The sequence below is a fragment of the Talpa europaea genome, assembly GCF_964194135.1.
Source record: "Talpa europaea genome assembly, chromosome: 8".
Taxonomy (NCBI): Eukaryota; Metazoa; Chordata; class Mammalia; order Eulipotyphla; family Talpidae; genus Talpa; species Talpa europaea.
In genome coordinates, this window is record NC_140075.1 from 112819451 (window position 1) to 112837726 (window position 18276).

General features: G+C 43.1%; 2 protein-coding genes across 2 annotated transcripts; one reads left to right on the top strand and one right to left on the bottom strand.

Moving 5' to 3' along the window:
• Positions 1-5980: 5980 nt before the first annotated feature.
• ISCA2 (iron-sulfur cluster assembly 2) lies at positions 5981-7216 on the bottom strand (the record flags this gene model as incomplete). Its single annotated transcript, XM_084239958.1, has 4 exons — positions 5981-6155; positions 6594-6709; positions 6840-6942; positions 7146-7216. 4 exons carry the CDS (start codon positions 7214-7216, stop codon positions 5981-5983), a joined length of 465 nt encoding a protein of 154 aa, XP_084096084.1.
• Positions 7217-7653: 437 nt separating this feature from the next.
• Positions 7654-17608, top strand: NPC2 (NPC intracellular cholesterol transporter 2). The gene is made up of 4 exons (XM_084240067.1): positions 7654-7750; positions 13499-13606; positions 14771-14943; positions 17432-17608. Exons 1-4 carry the CDS (start codon positions 7669-7671, stop codon positions 17516-17518), a joined length of 450 nt encoding a protein of 149 aa, XP_084096193.1. The 5' UTR covers positions 7654-7668; the 3' UTR covers positions 17519-17608.
• The last annotated feature ends 668 nt before the right edge of the window (positions 17609-18276 follow it).

The window sequence follows — 18276 nt, forward strand, 5'->3', positions numbered from 1 at the left end:
ATACTGCAAACACCCTTTCCATCCATGATCCACATATTATCATCCTGATGATTACACCACTGGGTCAGAGGCTACATCTGATCTGGGATGGTCCTTCTGAATCTGTGAAGCAAAAAAGGATTGGGGAAGTTATCACCACCACTCAGCCAATCTGGTCAGGGCCGGATTCTGCCACATCTCCCTCCTGTAGCCAATTCTGTTGTCCAAGAAAGGGGCAGAAGATCCTCCTCATGTCAGAGAAGCAAGACTGATACTAACTTGCCCAATGTAAGAGACATAAATAAAGGGCAACAAGGAGCCTGAGAAAGCAGCAAGAATATGAAAAAATATGGGGAACTGATAAGAAAGAGGGAACCAAGGTATTAGCAAGTCTAAAGAAAATATCCAGTAGATTTGGGTCAATAAACATCTAAAATCTACCCAGCAATAGCTCCTGTACATCACAGCAAGTGGTGTCACCGGACATGTCTGAAGGCCTTTAAGTACTGCTTCTTACAGGAAACAAATCTTTCCTGGACACTCCTTAGATGGGAAGCAGTTTGATGTGCTCAAAAGAAACGGTTTATTTTCTAGTTGGTGAAATACGGTGCAGTCTTGTTTAAGGAATCCAGATTTCCAATGTTTTTTCTCCTCTTTACTCTGCCCTCTGTCCTTTTCCCCTTCATAAAATGGTTGGCTCATGTCCCTGAGTTTACAAATAGACACTCCAACTTCAGCTAGCTGGAGTTTAAAACCATGATGGAATAAAGAAATGTAAATCTGGGCTCTTCTGTTCTGGTTTTTATTTCATATTAAATCAATTTCTTTATCACGTTGGCTAAGTACAACTATTCAAGATGAGGCTGTGACAACCCCCTCACCAGCTGTGCTTTTGGTTGTGCCTTTTCCCCATGGAAAAGGGGTCTTTAATCTTTCAAGATAAGGAAAGCTCCACCTTGCAATTCTCTCTTGAATGGCGATGTAAAAGAACAAGAATCCCTGTGACTGGAGAAACGGAGATAGATGCTATTTTCTTGGTTTAATCTGTCTTGTCCTGCCTGCTGTTCTGATTGTCAGCCATCACACAATAACTTAGTGAATGCTTGCTCTGTGCCAGGCACTGTGTTGAGTGTTGTACATAAACTTCATTTAGCCATCCGGTAAACCTACTTTACTGTATTTATTCCCAATTTCTGGATGAGCAAATTGAGACACGCAAAGCGTAAATAATTTGCCCTCAGTTATTATACTAGTTGAGATGCTTTCAGCAGACATAGTGCCTAAACAAGTGAAAATATTGTCACCTTCAAGCATAGTAAAAGTAATGCAAGTTAGTACCCTATTATTTTAATTGTCAGATTGGCAAAGAACAAAAATTTTTTAAGACTCCTAGTTGGTAAGAATGTTGGGAAACAGGCACTCTCATATATAGCTGAATATAAACTGATCCAACTTCTCATGGGGATAATATAGCAATGTCTTTCAAAATTATAAAAAGTACTTAATATTTTATTAACTCCACTTTTAGATTTAACCTTCAGATAAATCCTTACCAAATGTGAAACGACATAGGCAAGGCATCCATTAATATTGCAGCATTATGTGTAATAGCAAAAGATGAGAAATAATTAGTTGCTGAGTCCAGTGAAAGAAAAAAAAGGCAGTTCTATATACCGTGATAGCAAAAACAGATTACGGGGTAAAGGGAGAGGAAGGCTGTACACCAAAGTGTGACATATGCTGCTATCATCTAAGAAAGGGGAGAGAATTGGGTATGTGCTGACCTCATCCTTACCACTCCACCGTACTTCAGAAATTTTCTTTTTTGTGCCTTAAGTGCCCAATGCCCCTCCTCCCAATCATCACCCTCCTGAGGTATTTCATGCATTTACACATTTTTTTTTTAAGAATTATTTATTTATACAAGCACTGGGGTACAAGCCAGAGGCGCGGGAGGGTGAGAGGATTCACCAGACAAAGCAGGGAGCAGAACAGACAGAAGGACTAAAATACACTGCTGAGGGGAGCAGCGGGCGAGACAGGAGAGGTCTGCTGCACCATGTGGGAATCTCCCTGGCCATCCGGGAATCAAACCCGCACTACAGAGGCTGCAGACAGCTTCACAGCGCTGTGCTCAACCCGCTGCGCCACCGGGGATGCCCCATTTACACATTCTTGTATTAAAAATACACACAGCACACTAGATACACTGTTCTGCACTTGGCTTTTTTTCACTTTGTACTTGCACATTAAGAGCCTTCTCATTCTGTATTCTAACTGCGTACTATCCCACTATATGGACCTAATTTATTGAATCAGTCCCTTACTGATGGACATTTCCATGGTTCCTTACCTTTTGCTATCATAAATAATGCTGTAGTGACTATTCTTGTGCATGTTGTTTCACCTCTTACCTGTGGAGTAAATTTTTAGAAACAGTGGCTTGGCTTGTGGGGAGGGTGACAGGGCGGATGGGGGCAGGATTAGGGCACTTTGCATTGTACTGCCTCTTTGAACTTTGTACCTTATGTATTACCTATTCAAAAAATAAAATATTTTTAAATACAGCTACTGGCCATAGTCTACTTAAATAATCCCTCTCCTTATCTCGTTATATATATTTTTCTGACTATATTTTACAATTAAAGTCAGATGAGATTTATTTCAAAACTTCTTAAGACAAACTATCTTTAAGCAGTCCTATGGCACTTCTGTTGAGAAAGAATGGCAAGTGGGGATTTTAAAAGAGAAACTGTGAACATCAATGCACTTAGGAATCTCCTGCTTATAAGACAAACAAGCAAAACCATACTAATGTCACAGTGAAGTGTCAGGTTCTGCCTGCTATCAGCGAGATGCAATCAGCTCAGGGCCAGAGTTCCAGAAGGGCCACACTATACTATCACACCCAATGCTGCCCACTTCTATATGAGGGATGTTCCAAACAAATGTGGACCCTCCACTGGGATGCTATAAAACAAAAGACCAAAATGGGGCTCAATTCTCAGAAGAAAGCTAAAGAGTATCTTCTTGGATACCTATTTTAGTGGTCCTTTGGAATCTGACTTCTGAACCTGTTTTCTTCTGGTAATCCGTGAACATTCTCACAAAAGCTGTTGAAGACACCTATGATTTACATACCGCCAGTCACCATCCAACAGAATAGTGTACGAAAACAAAATCTGAAAAGACACTCTGGACATGGACCAAAGAGGCCCCTTCTTTGAGCCAACAATTTAAAGGTGATTCAAGACTCCCTACCCTTCAAGTCCTCACACTATTATGTTATGCTAAAGCAAAGGTGGGGCATGCCGCCCAGGCACTCACTAGTTAGTTTACATAGAAAATCAGTTCTGCAAGAAACTGGGCCATGACAATGTCCCCTGCAAAGTTACAGGGAAGCAAAAAAATCTTTCAACTGATAATGGAAGGGTATAAAGTTTCCCTAAGTGTATTTGCACAGTGAGCAACATTTGTGAAATGGTCTATGAGCTTTTATGGCCTGCCAGGAAGAGGGCATCTGGTCAGACAGACCCTTTAGAGGAGTCTACGCCTATTTTAGCATGCTTGTTTACTCCAAACTGCCCCGTGTCCCCTTGATGCTATCATCCCCTGTTTCTATTTCACCCCCCTCCAACAGATCTGTTACCACTTCAGGTTTCCTTGTGAAGCTTAGTGTGAAGACGATCTCTCCCAAATCTACTTGATTCTACACAAAATTCTAATTCTCCCATTAACAATAGGTACTTACATGTAAGTATGCTAAGGGACCCCATTACTACCAAATTGACCATTGTAATTTAATGATTTATTTAGCAAATAAAGCTACTGTGATTATACTGAATATGATGAGTTGTACAATCACCAAACCAATAACTCACAAACATTCTGAAAGAGTAAGTTCTGTTTTAAATGTGGCAAAATCTTTTGAAGATGAAAGTGATAGGGGCTAGGAAAGCAAGGGAGAGAACCATGCCTGGTACAGGGATGTGCACTTACGTAGCATAGGCCACATACAAACACTATGTGATTAATGTCTTCTTTGAACTAAAAGTCTTGAGAGTCCTATCCTAGTGATGCCTCAAGAAGTGTTACACATTGACATGCTCAGGAAAACAGGATGTTTTTCCTAGGCCCAGGGAAATAGGATATACTCGGGTCAAGATGACTAAGGAGGCAACAACACTCTGCAGACGAGGCGCCAAGTGCGACAGACTGCTGTGGTGGGAGGTCTGCTTATGGTTAACTTCTGCTTAGTTCTCGAGAAAAAGACAAGCTTGAGATGAGATGTTACAATGGTTTTTTGGGGTAAAATACCCCCATTCTCTTAGACAACAAAGTATGTATTATAGATTCAATTCCTGTCTCTGTTCAGTTGGCTTCCAGCAGTGACAGGTAGCCTGGCCCCAGCATTTTAGTTACAAAAGGACTTAGTATAAAGTATTAGCAGCAACTTTGAGTACGTCACTGATACACATATGCTTCCACGGTATGCTGCTTCTGCATGCTTCTATGCAGATCTGCTCAGGATTCTGAGTGTCTCCTTTTTTCCCCCTTTGCACACACTGTACACACAACAGGTTTGTCTTCTCTAAGTCCCAGGTTTTCCCATATTGAAAATGTAAGTTTCTGTCCCAAATACTCTCTTTTAACTCTCTACTTCCATTTTTTTTAATAGGAAATTCTTTTATGAAATGACCTTAATTTCAATCTCGTCTAGAAAAAGCCAAACCAAGTTTTTGCTGTAACAAACTTTTAATCTCTTGAGCAAGGATGGATTTAACCAATAGTCTTCCACAATCAACTTGGATGTTGCTAGTCACTTGTTGTAGTGGTGGTGTCTGTGTCTTTTAGTTATCTGCCCATGTATCTCTGGTTCCCCGGGCACTATCATATTCATCCCACAGCTATTTCTAGCTCTGTAGCACCTATTTAAGTGCTACACGGGTACTATAAAATTAACTGGAGTTTGTGGCATGAAAAGCATTTCTTTCTGTGACCCTAAAGTAATGTTGCCAGATTTAACAAATAAAAATACAGGATGCCCATTGAAATTTGAACTCCAGATAAGTAAGCAAATCATTTTTAATAAGTCTCATGCAATATCTGGTACATTTTTGTACTAAAAACCATTTGTGGTTTATCTGAAATTCAAATTTAACTGGATATTCTACATCTTATCTGGTAAGCAAACGGAAAAGCCTTAAATATCTATTACCTATGCTAACAAAGGGATCAATTCTGCTATGCATGAGACCAGAGACATTTTATACCATAAGTAATATACCCTAAAAAAGATACATGGTCACAGAATCTTGAAAGGTCTATATGAGGATGGAGGCAAGTTTTCAAATGATTCAGTTATCTGTGGAGACTGGTCCAAGTTTTCTCAGTGATGGGCTCTGTGAACCTAACAGACTCATGAGTGTGAGAGGGAAATGTATCTGCCCTAATGAACGAGTAGTGGAGAATGGGCTGATGGAAAATAAGGATAAGTTAACTAACACTTTCAGGAAGAGTGATATGAAACAGGTAACATTTCATTTGTTTGTCTCATCTCTCCTTTCTGGCCTAGTAACAAGTACAAATGATTCAATCTGTAACCCTGGTCCAAAAAACATTAAATAAGGACTTTCTTTAAAATGAAGCTTTTATGCATATGTACAAGCAGCTCTGAAGGCCAGGGAAGCAACTCCAAATTTTGGAATCTTGGAGACTTTACAAAGAATATACTGGCTTTCAACCAGTTACTAAATCTTACAAAACAGCATCTAGAAGTTGTACTTAGAATGGGGGAGGGCATGGGTAGGCAGTGGCATTTAAGTCAGAGTTAAAAGCTTCATATTCTGGGAATAATAGTGGCAAAATACAACACTCTGGATTGAGGAAATAAAATTGAGAGGGACATGATTACAAGGAAACCTCTAGAAGTCTACTAATTTGAGATTCCTCAAATTGGTACAAATGGTGGCAATCACTGTCTAGGTCACTTGTCATGGCATCAAAGTTTGACAGAGAAGGATGACCCACAGGAGCAACCTTGCTGTGCTTGAGGATTGTTCAACACTTGAAATGAGCTTCGGATCAGTTCTTGGCTGAAGTCCACCTGGGCCCCTTTCACGAAGGCCAAGCTATCAGAGTCAACCACCACTCTTGCCCCACCCTGTTCAAATACCCTGAAAAGACAGGAGGGAGGCGTTAATGAATATCATAAACATCAAAAACATGACAACAGTCGAGCCTAGAGATGTGCACCCTCTGCTTTCTGATGTACAGAGGAAGTAAATCACCAAATCACCTCTAACATGGGCTGAGTTTCTTCAAAGCAAAAAAGATTGTGTGGTGAATACTGGGCAATGTTTAGGGATACTGGCTTAGAATGGAGTCCTGCCTGACTCTCTACTGACTACCCTACCTAGGCAGGCCAATTTTCCTCCTATAACTTATTTTCAATCAAGTAAACAAGTCTTCCCCCATGGTATCCCCGATGTGTGAGAAGAGTGGTGCAAGCGTCCTGAGCACACCTTTTAAATTTGGAATAAAAGGGCACCTTAAACTGGAGACACTTTTACCCCTGCCGAACATCTTCCAAGAACCCTCCCCTCTCTCCTTGCCTGTCGTCGGGGTTGATAACTGTATCCAGTGAAAATTTGTATTGGAATCCGGAGCATCCACCTCCCTCCACCTCCAGCCTGAGGAATTCTGACCCTTCGGTGATTTCCAGAAGTCTCTGAAATGCAGGAAGGAATATCTAGAAGTCCGGGCACGGGGAGGAAGAAGGTGGGCGAAGGGCAGGTCCCTGGCCTCCGAGTCCTCCAGCGGGCACCGCGGGCACCGCCGCCCCGCGTGCGGCCTCCTACCTGGACACAGCTCTCCGTAAGGTGGATCTGCCCTTCGCCAGCCTCGGGGCTAGAGGACGACGCTCCCCGGCTCGCCTGAGGTCGCGGGGAAGCCGCAAAGAGCCTGCAGCGCACGGGAGGAGGGTGAACCCGGGAGCATGAGGGGCCTTGGCCAAGCCTACCCGGACAGCCTCGGGTCAAACCTGACGCCCTCCGCCCGGACAGCCTCACGCCAAACCCGCCCCTCCCCCGCGAACCTTAGTTTCCCTTTCGTGCTGGAAGCGCGGAACTTAACACCCTTCCCGAGTGCCCTTCTAGGCACGGTACCTGCCCCTCGGCCAGGGGGTGACCGCTCGCAGGGCCGCGGCCGCGAGCGACAGCCCCCGGGCGGCCGCCATCTTGCTCCACAACCCCCGCCCCTGGCGTTGCCCGCGCGCCTCACCCCGCCTGGACCCCGGGAGGCGGGACTCGCGTAAACCCCGCCCTCCGAGCACACTTATTGGGTAAGGCGGGAGACAAAAGGTTTGATTGGCTGGAAATGCTCGCATGGCGGAAGAGAGGACGCGCCAACAAAGCCCGGGCGGAGCGCTGAGGCGAGGAGCGGGGCGGGGCGGAGATGGAGCCTCGCGGCGGAGCAGGCCGAAGGGGCGGGGAGAGTGGAGTCTGGGCCGGACCGGGTGTGCCCTGGCTCCCCGGAGCCGGGGTGGGGGCGGGCGGGGGCGGGGCCCGGCCCTGGTTGCTGGCGCCCGGTCGCCTGACTGGACACCTCCCCGGGCCCGCCCCGTCGAGCCTATCTTGTGACCGCCGCGGCCGCTGCTGCTTCCCCGCGCTTGGGTTCTCCACTGCCGCGATGCGGTTCCTGGTCGCCGCCTTCCTGCTCCTGGCGCTCCTCGCCTCGGCCCTGGCGGAGCCGGTGCGCTTCAAGGACTGCGGTAAGCACCGGGCCCGTCTTAAGTTCCCGCGCCCCGGGAGCCCCCACCCCGCCCCGGCACCCCGCGCTGAGACCCCGGCGCTAGGTTGAGCGGGTGCAGCGGGCGGCCGGGCTCAGCCCCGACCCCCTGAAGTGGACTGGGTTGGGGACAAGGTGCCGACCTAGGTGAAGCCCCACCGCTCACAAGTTTGTCTTCTGGGAACGTTTGAGGTCCCTCGACGTTTCTAGAAGGGAGCCTTTTGCTCCCTTGCAAACTAAAAAGTTTGCAAGGCGGACAATCTAAGCTCCTTGTCCTGTGCGGGCGTGGGGCGGGGGGAGCCACTTGTCTTCTTTATATCTTGTTATCTTGAATGACCGCTCCCTTACCTCTCCTTTTCTTTTTAATTGTCCTTTTTCTGTTAAGTCAAAAGTCAGTTTTCTTTTTCGTGATTTAGCCTATTAGGGCCTCTCGCACTGTGGGATTTTGTGATTCTGTTTTTCCTCCTATAAAACTCGTGTTTCTACTCGCTGCTTGTGACACATAACCTCCCCTCCCCGCTGTAGTTTGGAACCCTTGTTGAAAAACACAAAGTGGGTAGAAGTTCTAAGTCCATTCAGTCAGGTTTATAGAATCCACTGTTTCAGCAGAACATTTCTGAAGTGGAGAGGTGTAGGGATCAATAAAAGTGGCATGAAACTGACTTTATAAAAATTTGTAAGCTGGAAGAAAACCTGCAGATCTCTAGTCCAATCACAGAATTCCAGGGGCTACACAGCAGAATAGGGAACAGAAGAAGTTTATTCCTTCTATCCAATGCCCAGATAGTAGTAACTGCTCAATCATTATTTGCTGTAAAAGTAAATGAGGGAGGGCCTCCCCGGTGGCGCAGCGGTTGAGCGCTGGGTTGCGAAGCTGCCCGCAACCTCTGCTGCGCCAGTTCGATCCCCGGCTGCTTCCCGGCCACCGGAGGAGGGTCCCACATGGCGCGCAGACCTCTCCTGCCGCCCGCTGCTCCCCTCAGCAGTGTACTTCGGTCCTTCTGCCTGCTCTGCTCCCCGCTCTGGCTCTGGTGAATTCTCTCACCCTCCCGCGCTTCTGACTGTACCCAGTGCTTGTATGTATGTATGTATAAATCAATCAATCAATAAATAAATAAATCTTTAAAAAAAAAAAAAGTAAATGAGGGAATACTCTTTCCCACTCTGACCCAAAATTCATGTTGAGGCAAAAGCAAAGTTAGGGGTTGGGAGGTATAATTGATTAAGTAATAAGGAGGTTGACCTGTTAATACTTAACAAAGGCCCTTCCACTGAATTAGGAGTCTGCTACTCAAAAGATGCTATTATTACCTCAAATTACTGTCTTTAATGCCACTGAACTTAAGAGCCAACATCTGGATGAAGACTCTTATCTCATTCCATCATCACAATCTTTTACAGATGAGGAAACTGAGGCCCATAGAATAACTTGTCCAACGTTTCACAGCTAGTTAAGAGGTAGGAAATTAGAGGGTGTTTGTTACCCCCTTTGAATTTCAATGGTAACATTAACATTTAAAAAAAATTAGTGAAAATAATTCTGGGCATTGTTCTACTCACTTGAAAAAAGCAGGTATCCACCAAGATGAAAATGCATACATTGTGCAAAAATGAAAAATGATGTAAGAAATATATAAAAAATAATAAATAAATAAATGTTTTAAAAAGAAAGAAAAAAGCAGGTATCCCCCTACAGAGAGGACTTGTTAAGGGAAGGAGGTCTTCACTTGCAGATTTTCAGTTTACTTTCAAATTGGGAAATACAATGTAAAATCTTCCGTGTCCACATCAAAAGGTTTTTGAGTTCCACTCTATACCCTCTTTCCCCTGAGGTGGCATTTCCTCAAGTGAGAAATGGGACCAAACAAACTAGTTTTGCAATTTTTGCAGGTGAAGGTTAAGAATGTTCTATTGACCTTGGAAGCCAAGGACCTCTTCTCGACAACAAAAAGTACTGGATGAAGGACTTTTTAACTCAATTTCTACTAGATCATGTGACTCTTGAAAGGAATGGGTAGAAGCAGAATATTGAAAACTTTATCATAAACACTGATTTTTAATAGGTTGTTGATTAAAGTTTCAGATTTTTTTTTCCTGCTCATAGAGGATCAAGCAAAGTGGAAGAGAATGCTTAGGGAAGAGAATCTTGAGTGTATAGTTTGAGAACATTGCCATGATGAAGACGCAAGCAGGTATAAGAGACCACTAGCATTCCATACAGACCTAGCTGGAGGCGTGTTGGTGAATATGATGAACTGTTCCCCCCAAGTGCAAGTACAGGCTGAGATGCCACGTGCCTCTCCCTGAGCTGCTCACTTCATGTCCTGTGGTACTGAGCTAACCTGGGGCCTGTAAAGCAGAATAAAATATGCTCTCAACTTTATGTGTTCTGCTTTCGAGGCTTAAAGATTCTATCCTATTAGCTGGATCTATAATTTCTATACACAAAATATATTTGAGATGAAAAACCCACCTTGTTTCAAAAGGGAACTTGCTAACCACCAAGGAGCAGCTGTCCTAGAGTAAATGCAAGAATTGAATTATGGTAATAGTAATAGTAGTAATAATATAATAGTAATAAACACTTATATAACATTACTGTGTTCCAATACTATCTAAGAGCTGGCTCAGATAGCTCACCTGCCCTACAAGGTGGGTATTACTATCTCCAGAAAGGTTAAGTATATTGTTTTGTCCTGCAGGGAAAAACCAAATATTGAACAAAAACAAGCAATGATGTAAGACAATATTTTTTTTAAAGTATATTGCCTGAGGTTGCATAGTAAGTAGTGGAGCCAGTGAGATTTCAAACTGGGCATCAGGCGCTAGAGACTACCTCTCCATAGTGATGGCAGAGCAGCAGAGCTCAAACTTAACTGCCTTACAGGCATTGTGAACACTTGGATTTGCTCCCATTCAACTGTTCGGTTTAAGTGGCCTGAATGAGCTAATGGGATTTCTAAAGGTGTATACTTAATCAACCTTTTTTGGTCAAGCATGTATTGTGAACAGCAGCACTTTGTCCTTGTTTAGAAAACTGAAACAAACCCAAAAAAGACATAGTCTGGCTCAAAACACACTTATTTTAAAGAACGGGGCTTTCTAAAGTAAGATGTGCATCATCATATTGCAGATGCATGCTTGAAATTGTTCTCTTTGTTAAGGCCATTCAAAGCTTGGAGAGATTTCTGATTTGGAGAGATTTCTGGACAAGCTTGAAAGATGAGGAGGGAGCCTTAGGGGGAGTTTAGGAATAGCAAGTCAGTCCCATAGTCTCAAATTTCCAGTAGCACTGCGACTGGAGCCTCACTTGTTCCAACTGTGCTGCTTTAAAATCCTGTGTTGGATGGACAGGAGGAGTGGGAATGATTTCCCCTGAATAGCTTCCCAGGTACAGGGCAAGGGAGTCGGCTATATTATTTAACAATCTGGTTTAATTCCTCTTTACTCAAATATGAAGTTTTCAGCTCCTTTTAAAGAGAGTATTAGTGCAAAGATGAATAAGCAACAGTGTTATTCCCCAGGGATTTACTTTCCTATTAGATGACTCCTGAGCTAAACCTAGTTCATGAGCTATAAATCAATTTTTGAAACTGCTTAGAAACAACACTGGAAAGTCAGATTAGTTCTGCTTCCTGCATAGGACACGTATTGTTTAGACATACGCAATATTTGCAAGTGTATTACTCCCAGCTTCTAGAAAGAGCCAGGCCAAGTACTTCCAAGGGGAAGCAACCTAGAGCAGGTTGGGTGTTCCTTGATGTCACTGCTACCTGTGGCCATCTTGGCTATGTGAACCAGATCTACCTGGAGTGAAGTTTAATTCAGGCCCTTAGCTTGTATCAGAACCATAGAGACCTTAACCTCTGTCCTCTTCATCTCTCTGATTCTTGGGGGGGGGGGGGGGGAACCAACAAGATCCTAATGACTTGGAGAAGATTTGAGGCACTGCTTGTTATTTTTCAAGCCAAACCAGTTCGTGACTCATAAGAAAACCTCTTAGACTTCTTCCTTCAAAGAACATGACAGATAACCAGGGGGAAAAAAGCAAAAACTGAGAAGTACAGTGGATGTCGTGTGGTTTCCATTTCAGGGGTGGTAGGTGGCTCCTCTGTTTGGGGTCATTCCTCTGTTAAGATAGTTGTTCCTCTTAAATTCCATAGTCCATTTAATCAAGAGAGTGGACTTAATGAGACAGTCTAATATCAAAAACCAGCATATTCTTTAATAGCACTGCTTATTTCTCTAGGATGTCTAGTTGGGGTGAAAGAAAGAAGAGCTTTCAAGAAGATAAAATGCTGGGCCAAGTGTTAACCAGGAGTTTGGGAGAAACTCGGGAGGAGTTTGGGATAAAATCAGGAGGGAAGATGCCACTTCTTCATTTCTGAAAATTACTAAGGATGTGAGGGTTTAACCTCTAGGATAGAAAGAAAATAGTAGTGAGGGTCAAGGTGATGTTGACACAAGAGACCTGAAAAGCTATGGTTGGGTTTGAGCCTGGATCTTTATCAAGAATCTTCCAGTAGTTCTCAGGAATTTCCTTGGCATCTCCTTCCCTTCATTACTGTGGCTATGTATTTCAAGCTTCCTACAAGGTCCACTTACAAAGCCTTCCAAATCAGACCTGCCGTTGTGTCCCAGTTCTGCCCTTTCTAGGCACAGCGACATTCGACCTGTCACAGGAATTTTTCTGCTCTACTGTTTTCTTTAAAACAATGATATAAAACCCATTGTTGCAAGGTTTTTCTTCAGATGCCTCGGAGGTACCTACTCAAGGTACAATTTCCACAGGGTCAAAGAGAAATACTCTGGTATTAAAATTCCTAGGGCCTCCCTGGTGGCGCAGCGGTTGAGCGCTGGGCTGCAAAGCTGCCCGCAGCCTCTGCAGCGCCGGTTCGATCCCCGGCCACTGGGTGAGGGTCCCACATGGCGCGCAGACCTCTCCTGCCGCCTGCTGCTTCCCTCAGCAGTGTACTTCGTCCATCTGCCTGTTCTGCTCCCTGCTCTGGCTCTGGTGAATTCTCTCACCCTCCCGCGCTTCTGACTGTACCCAGTGCTTGTATAAATAAATATTTAAAATAAAATAAAATAAAATTCCTAGAGCCAGGATTATTAAACTGCTTCTGTCTGTTATAAGAGTTAGCAGAGCTTCCAAACAGTAATTAAAAAACCAGCATTTGCTCTTGTAGAACTTGGGTTAGAAAAACGATTTAACTTGTTTCTGACCTGCCTCCTCGGGGTTTCAGCGTCAGGCTCGCCTTCCAGCTGTTTTTGAATTTAAGTGCAGTTTTTCCCATACTGAACAACTTTATCAAATTTATGTGCTTATCTATTTGCTATGAAATAAAAAGGGAAACGGATATTTTAATTAAGAGGGAGTTTGAGGCAAACATTTTCAAGTTTAAATTTGAACTGTGATCCTTTATCACTAAGAATGAAAAGCAGCTTCCCAAGGTCTCTGGCTATTATTTACTATGAAAAATATTAAATTTTTCCTGGTTAAAACCCGATTTGCCCCTTTTCACTTGATTTAATGGATATGATTTTAACTGTAAAATGAGTCCTGATTCTGACCTTTAATTGGGCATTCTCTTATTAAATATTCCGTCCCAAGAAAGCTGTCAGGGGAGAACAAGCTCATTGTAATTGGGAAAAGGAGAGCACCTTCCCTTTGCAGAAGCCTGCATGGTTTGTTTTCCCTCCTATTCCATTCATTTCTCTTCTTTTGCAGGTTCTGAGGTTGGAGTTATAAAGGAATTAAATGTGATTCCATGCCCTGTTCAGCCTTGCAAACTGCACAAAGGACAATCGTATAGTGTCAATGCTACCTTCACCAGCAGTGAGTAAAAGTGGCTCTAACCTTCAGATTCATCCTAAAGCTTATCAGCCTCACATGTTGGAATGAGCATGCAGATGTAGGGTAGGGGAATGGCAGGAATTCTGTGATCTCCCTTCCAATCTCTGCAAAGCTAGATCTCTGTGCCCTTAGACACCCTTCTTATACTGAGTTCCCATATGTCTATTTCCCTGAATCTAAGCTTCCAGACGCCCTTTAAGCAAACAGGGAGATTTGTTTGTGTTCACAGGTTTTTCGGTCTAGAAACCCATGGCTTTTTTCCATATTGGTCCATATTGCATGGCAGGCATTTTAGGGGAATGTTAGTTCTTTTAAACCACAGACTACAATTTTAGTATAGACTCCAATTCTGTAGACTCTGGAATTTCTCCAGAATGCTTTTGCAAACAGTGTATCTTCCAGCTATTGACTCTTTGCCCTGCCTAAAAATAAAGGTGCAATTAATATTTAACAGACCGAATTTTAGGGACCCAAGTATTTTGTGGTCCCAAGAAACAATCAGTAAACTCCTAACTCTAGTTGTCCTAATGTTACCATCTTCATTCTTCCTGCCTATCGCGTGATATGGAGGGCAGAGGTTAGCAAGAAAGGCACTTCCTTATAATCTGCTGTTGGCTATTGTTACAGCCATGACATTTTCCCAGAAACGTCTTTCACATTGTCTTCCCTTTTATCCTTAATTTGGAATCCCTTGGGCATGGTATATGAGAATTCACAGACCAGTCCCAAACTTCACAAGATACGCAATGATGTAGAAGCTGATGTAGAGAGTAAATAGAAAGATTCCTGTTCAAAGTTACTTACCTTGCTGGATAAGGTTATCTGTCCAGGTAGCTCTGATTCTCCTAAGAAACTACGAAAGATGGTGAAAAACGGGGTGATTAGGAGCAGTGTAAACAACCGCTGCTGATTGCTTTCTTCCTAGGCTCCTTTAGTGATTTTTTTCAAGTCTTGGAGTGAATGCTTATTCTATAGCATGCATAGAGGCACTAAACATGACAACAAAAAGAACTAGACCATAGAAATTAGAGGTACAGACTTTATGCGTTGCTATCATAGTGCAGTTGCTTGAGTATATATCTGAATTTTTCATTTAGAGTTTGGAAATAAGCTATTTCCTTCACTACCTGTGTTTCCCCCCCTTAGCTACTCAGTCTCAAACCAGCGTGGCTGTGGTACATGGCATCGTGTTGGGCGTCCCAATTCCCTATACCATTCCTGAGTCCGATGGTTGTAAGTGTGGAATCAACTGTCCCATCGAAAAGGGCAAGACCTACAGCTACGTGAATAAACTACCAGTGAAGAGTGAATACCCCTCTGTAAGTGACATTGTTGTTGAGGACTCTGGAGTCCTGTGACTAGATTAGACATCTGAGGAGAGGGGACAAGAAACTAAGATTGGAGTTGGAGTCCATCTGTATGATGAAGAAGCAAAAGCCTGAGGTAGAGGAGATAAGTTTGAGTGTTAGGAATCATAAGATTAGGACAGTGTATTTCATTGTGTCCTGATGTTCTCTGTCTTTAGCTTAATGGTGACTGGGGTCTCCTGGTGCTGTTTTTTTATATCCGGTGCAGTCATGTACCACATAATGATGTTTCAGTCAACAGGAGACCAGATATAGGACAGCAGCCCAAATTCCTATTGATAAGTGACAGCATAGCCTTCCTAAGGTTTAGCATTTTACATGCCTCTTGTGGTCATTGCATCTCTTGGTAGTATCATTTATTTCCCCTTGTTCTTGATTGAATCTTGTATTTTGTCATTGTGGCCCTAAGTGTACAAAAGCCACTGCTAAAGCTGCCGGTAAGAGGCTACCTCCAGTAATTGACCTGGAAATGAAATTATAAGTGATTGAGGACTGTAAAAGGGGAAAATCAGTGGCGGTTATTGCTCATCAGTCAGGCATGTCCCATTCCACATTGCTACCATATTGAAGAACAAAGTGATGGAAACTGTTTAAGGATCTATTTCATTGAAGGCAATGAGATTAACAAAAACTAAATCAGACCTAAATCAGATATGGAGGAACTTCTAATGACCTGGATGGAAAACCAGACACAGAGGTGTGTCCCTCTCAGCCCTGTGATGATCACAGTCAAAGCAAAACATGTGTGATGTTGAAAAAGAGTGGGCACAACTGTGATGTTGAATTTACTGCTAGCTCTGGGTGGTTTAGATGATGCAAGAAAAGTGGAAAAGTTACCTATGCTGTGGAGCTAGCAAACTACTACTCTCTTGTTGAGAGCGTACATAAAATGAAAGCCAGGTGAGTCTGCAAGTGTTGGTGTAAAGGCAACTGAAAAATTTTTGGAAACTCTGGATAAGCTGACTGTGGAGGAAATTTACTTGCCAGAGCAAATCTTCAATATGAATGAAAGTTACCTATTCTGGAAATGATGCCTAAAAGGACTTTCAGCCATAAGGAGTCAAGTCAATGCAGACCTCAAAGTTGGTAAGCACAGTAGTAGTCTTGCTTGAGGGCAGTTTTGCAAACCGCAAATTAAAACCCTCTGTGGCTAGCACAGTGAGAACCGCAAGGCCCTCAAGCATATCAATAAGCACACACTGCCAACCTACGTGCGCACACGACAGCAGAATCACTGAACAGCTCATTTCTCACAATGAATCTCCATTGTTAAGCAAGGCATTACTGTGTTTCACTTGATTCTCATGACTGCCTTTTGTAGAGGTGATGTTAGCCCTATCTTACAAATAAGGAATTGGAGCCTCCATGTTCTGCACTGTGAACAAAGTACACTCCACTAAAAAATATTGTAGCCCGGATTTAGAACCAGATCTTGTCATTCCAAAACCTGTGCAATGTTGAAATATTTTAGCTGGGCATCAAGTCGTTCAAGATTTCAAGTTGTCATAGCATTGTCGTCGGAAAATTCCAAGTTTCCATTAGACTCTTAACAAGAGAGCAGTATTTTGCTAGCTCCACAGCGTAGGTAACTTTTCCACTTTTCTTTTTCCTCTCCACACTCCCCCAACCTCCACCTTCTCCTCTGACCCCTCTGCTATACCTACTCTTTCCACCAAAAACTTGTGAGATAGAGCCTTTAAATGTTGCATCATGAACAAACATTTAAGTATGAAAGAGAGGAGTAACTAAAAACCTAATGTCCACTTAAGAAAGGATTGGCAAAGTGTCAGTGATTTATTAAGACTTAGCAGGGACAGGTCATAATATGAGTGTAACAAGTTAAGGCAGAGATCGCTAATTAAGTATATATATTTTTTTAAGTATAACAAAATTAACTAAAACTATTACTAAAAACAGTTATTGTTCCTGAAATTTATATAGTGGTGAACTTCTTTAGCTATCCTTTTAGCTATGACATTTCCATTACTAGCTAACTGGTAAGTTTCCTTCCACCTAAGAACCTATCTTTTATTTTTGCTCTCTTCAAGGTTACAGTTAGAAAAGACTGAGTCAGATTGCCAGATACAGGAGAAATTGTTTAAATATAAAATTATCTTCATATAAAGCTTCATTTATGTATCATGGATAAAAAGGGGAAAGAATGCTTTAGAAATATTATTTGTCTAGTTGACTAGGTTAGTGTGTGGTTCTGCTAATACCAAATCACAGGTGTAACTTGATTCAATTTTCTAAGTTAAGGGCACAGGCTATGCCCTCATCCCAAGCAGCCATTATGGTGGCATCATTTAAGAAGAAAAGTATCAGGAGTTAGGTAGTTTGTTAGAGTTTCTATCTAGGATTCATAGTTAAATCAATTCCTGTTGAGATGAGGGTCTAGTTTCATTTTTTCTTTCTTTTTTTTTTTTTTTTCTTTTTCCAGATGAAACTGGTGGTGAAATGGGAACTTCGGGATGACGGTGGCCATCATCTCTTCTGCTGGGAAATCCCAGTAGAGATTGAAAGCTAGAACTATATGATGCCAATATGTCTATCTGGGGTGAGAGTACAAGTAGAGGGAGAGGAGAGATATCTAAAAGTCTAAGTCAGTGCCATAAGAGTAAAGGAATTTCTAGACTGCTGTTCTGTGCCCCTCAACCTCCAAAAGTATCTAAGACCCTGTTTCTTAAGAGCTCAGAACCATTGCCCTTGTAACAGCCTTTATAAAGGGGTTGAAGGAAAGAAGAAAGTGAGACTAAGGACTGATTTAATTGTCCTCTGGTTTTTGCTGTTTGAATCGGGAGGGTCTAACCAGACAGGACCTGAATGATGCTGCCGAGGTACACTGCATAACTGCCCTAGGCTTGTGGCCCTTGCAGCAGAGGCGGGTTCCAAGCCACATCCGTCCAGCGGGGATAGTACATCTGCTAGCTCCTTACTCTAAGTGCCTCATTGAGTTCAGCGTGTCTGGCCCACAAGCCTGCTGACACCTGAAAGCACCTCCGACTCCACTCCTTCAGCAAGGAACTGCAGTGAGCTCCAGCGTCTCAGCGGAGGGGAGGTGTTCCATGACAGAAGTTCACCTCTGGATGCCTGGTTCTCTGTGGTTGTCTCCTGTCTCCTTTTTGTGTTAAGGGTTTTTCATTAAATGCAGCACATGGTTAGCAGATGCTTGATTCTTTTTTTTTTAATTTGACAACATTCACTTGTGACCTCTTCATGCACCTGGAAATGTCCCTTTGAATAAATAAAAACTTAGCAGCTGTGGTTACCTGCTTCTTCAGACAG

What these genes read in the sequence shown, in the direction of transcription:
- NPC2 (XM_084240067.1), top strand. Translation starts at nt 7,669, where the DNA reads ATGCGGTTCCTGGTCGCCGCCTTCCTGCTCCTGGCGCTCCTCGCCTCG. An exon ending in GGTGCGCTTCAAGGACTGCG is followed by an intron (nt 7,751 to 13,498) that starts GTAAGCACCGGG and finishes CTTCTTTTGCAG; the next exon opens with GTTCTGAGGTTGGAGTTATA. An exon ending in CAATGCTACCTTCACCAGCA is followed by an intron (nt 13,607 to 14,770) that starts GTGAGTAAAAGT and finishes TCCCCCCCTTAG; the next exon opens with CTACTCAGTCTCAAACCAGC.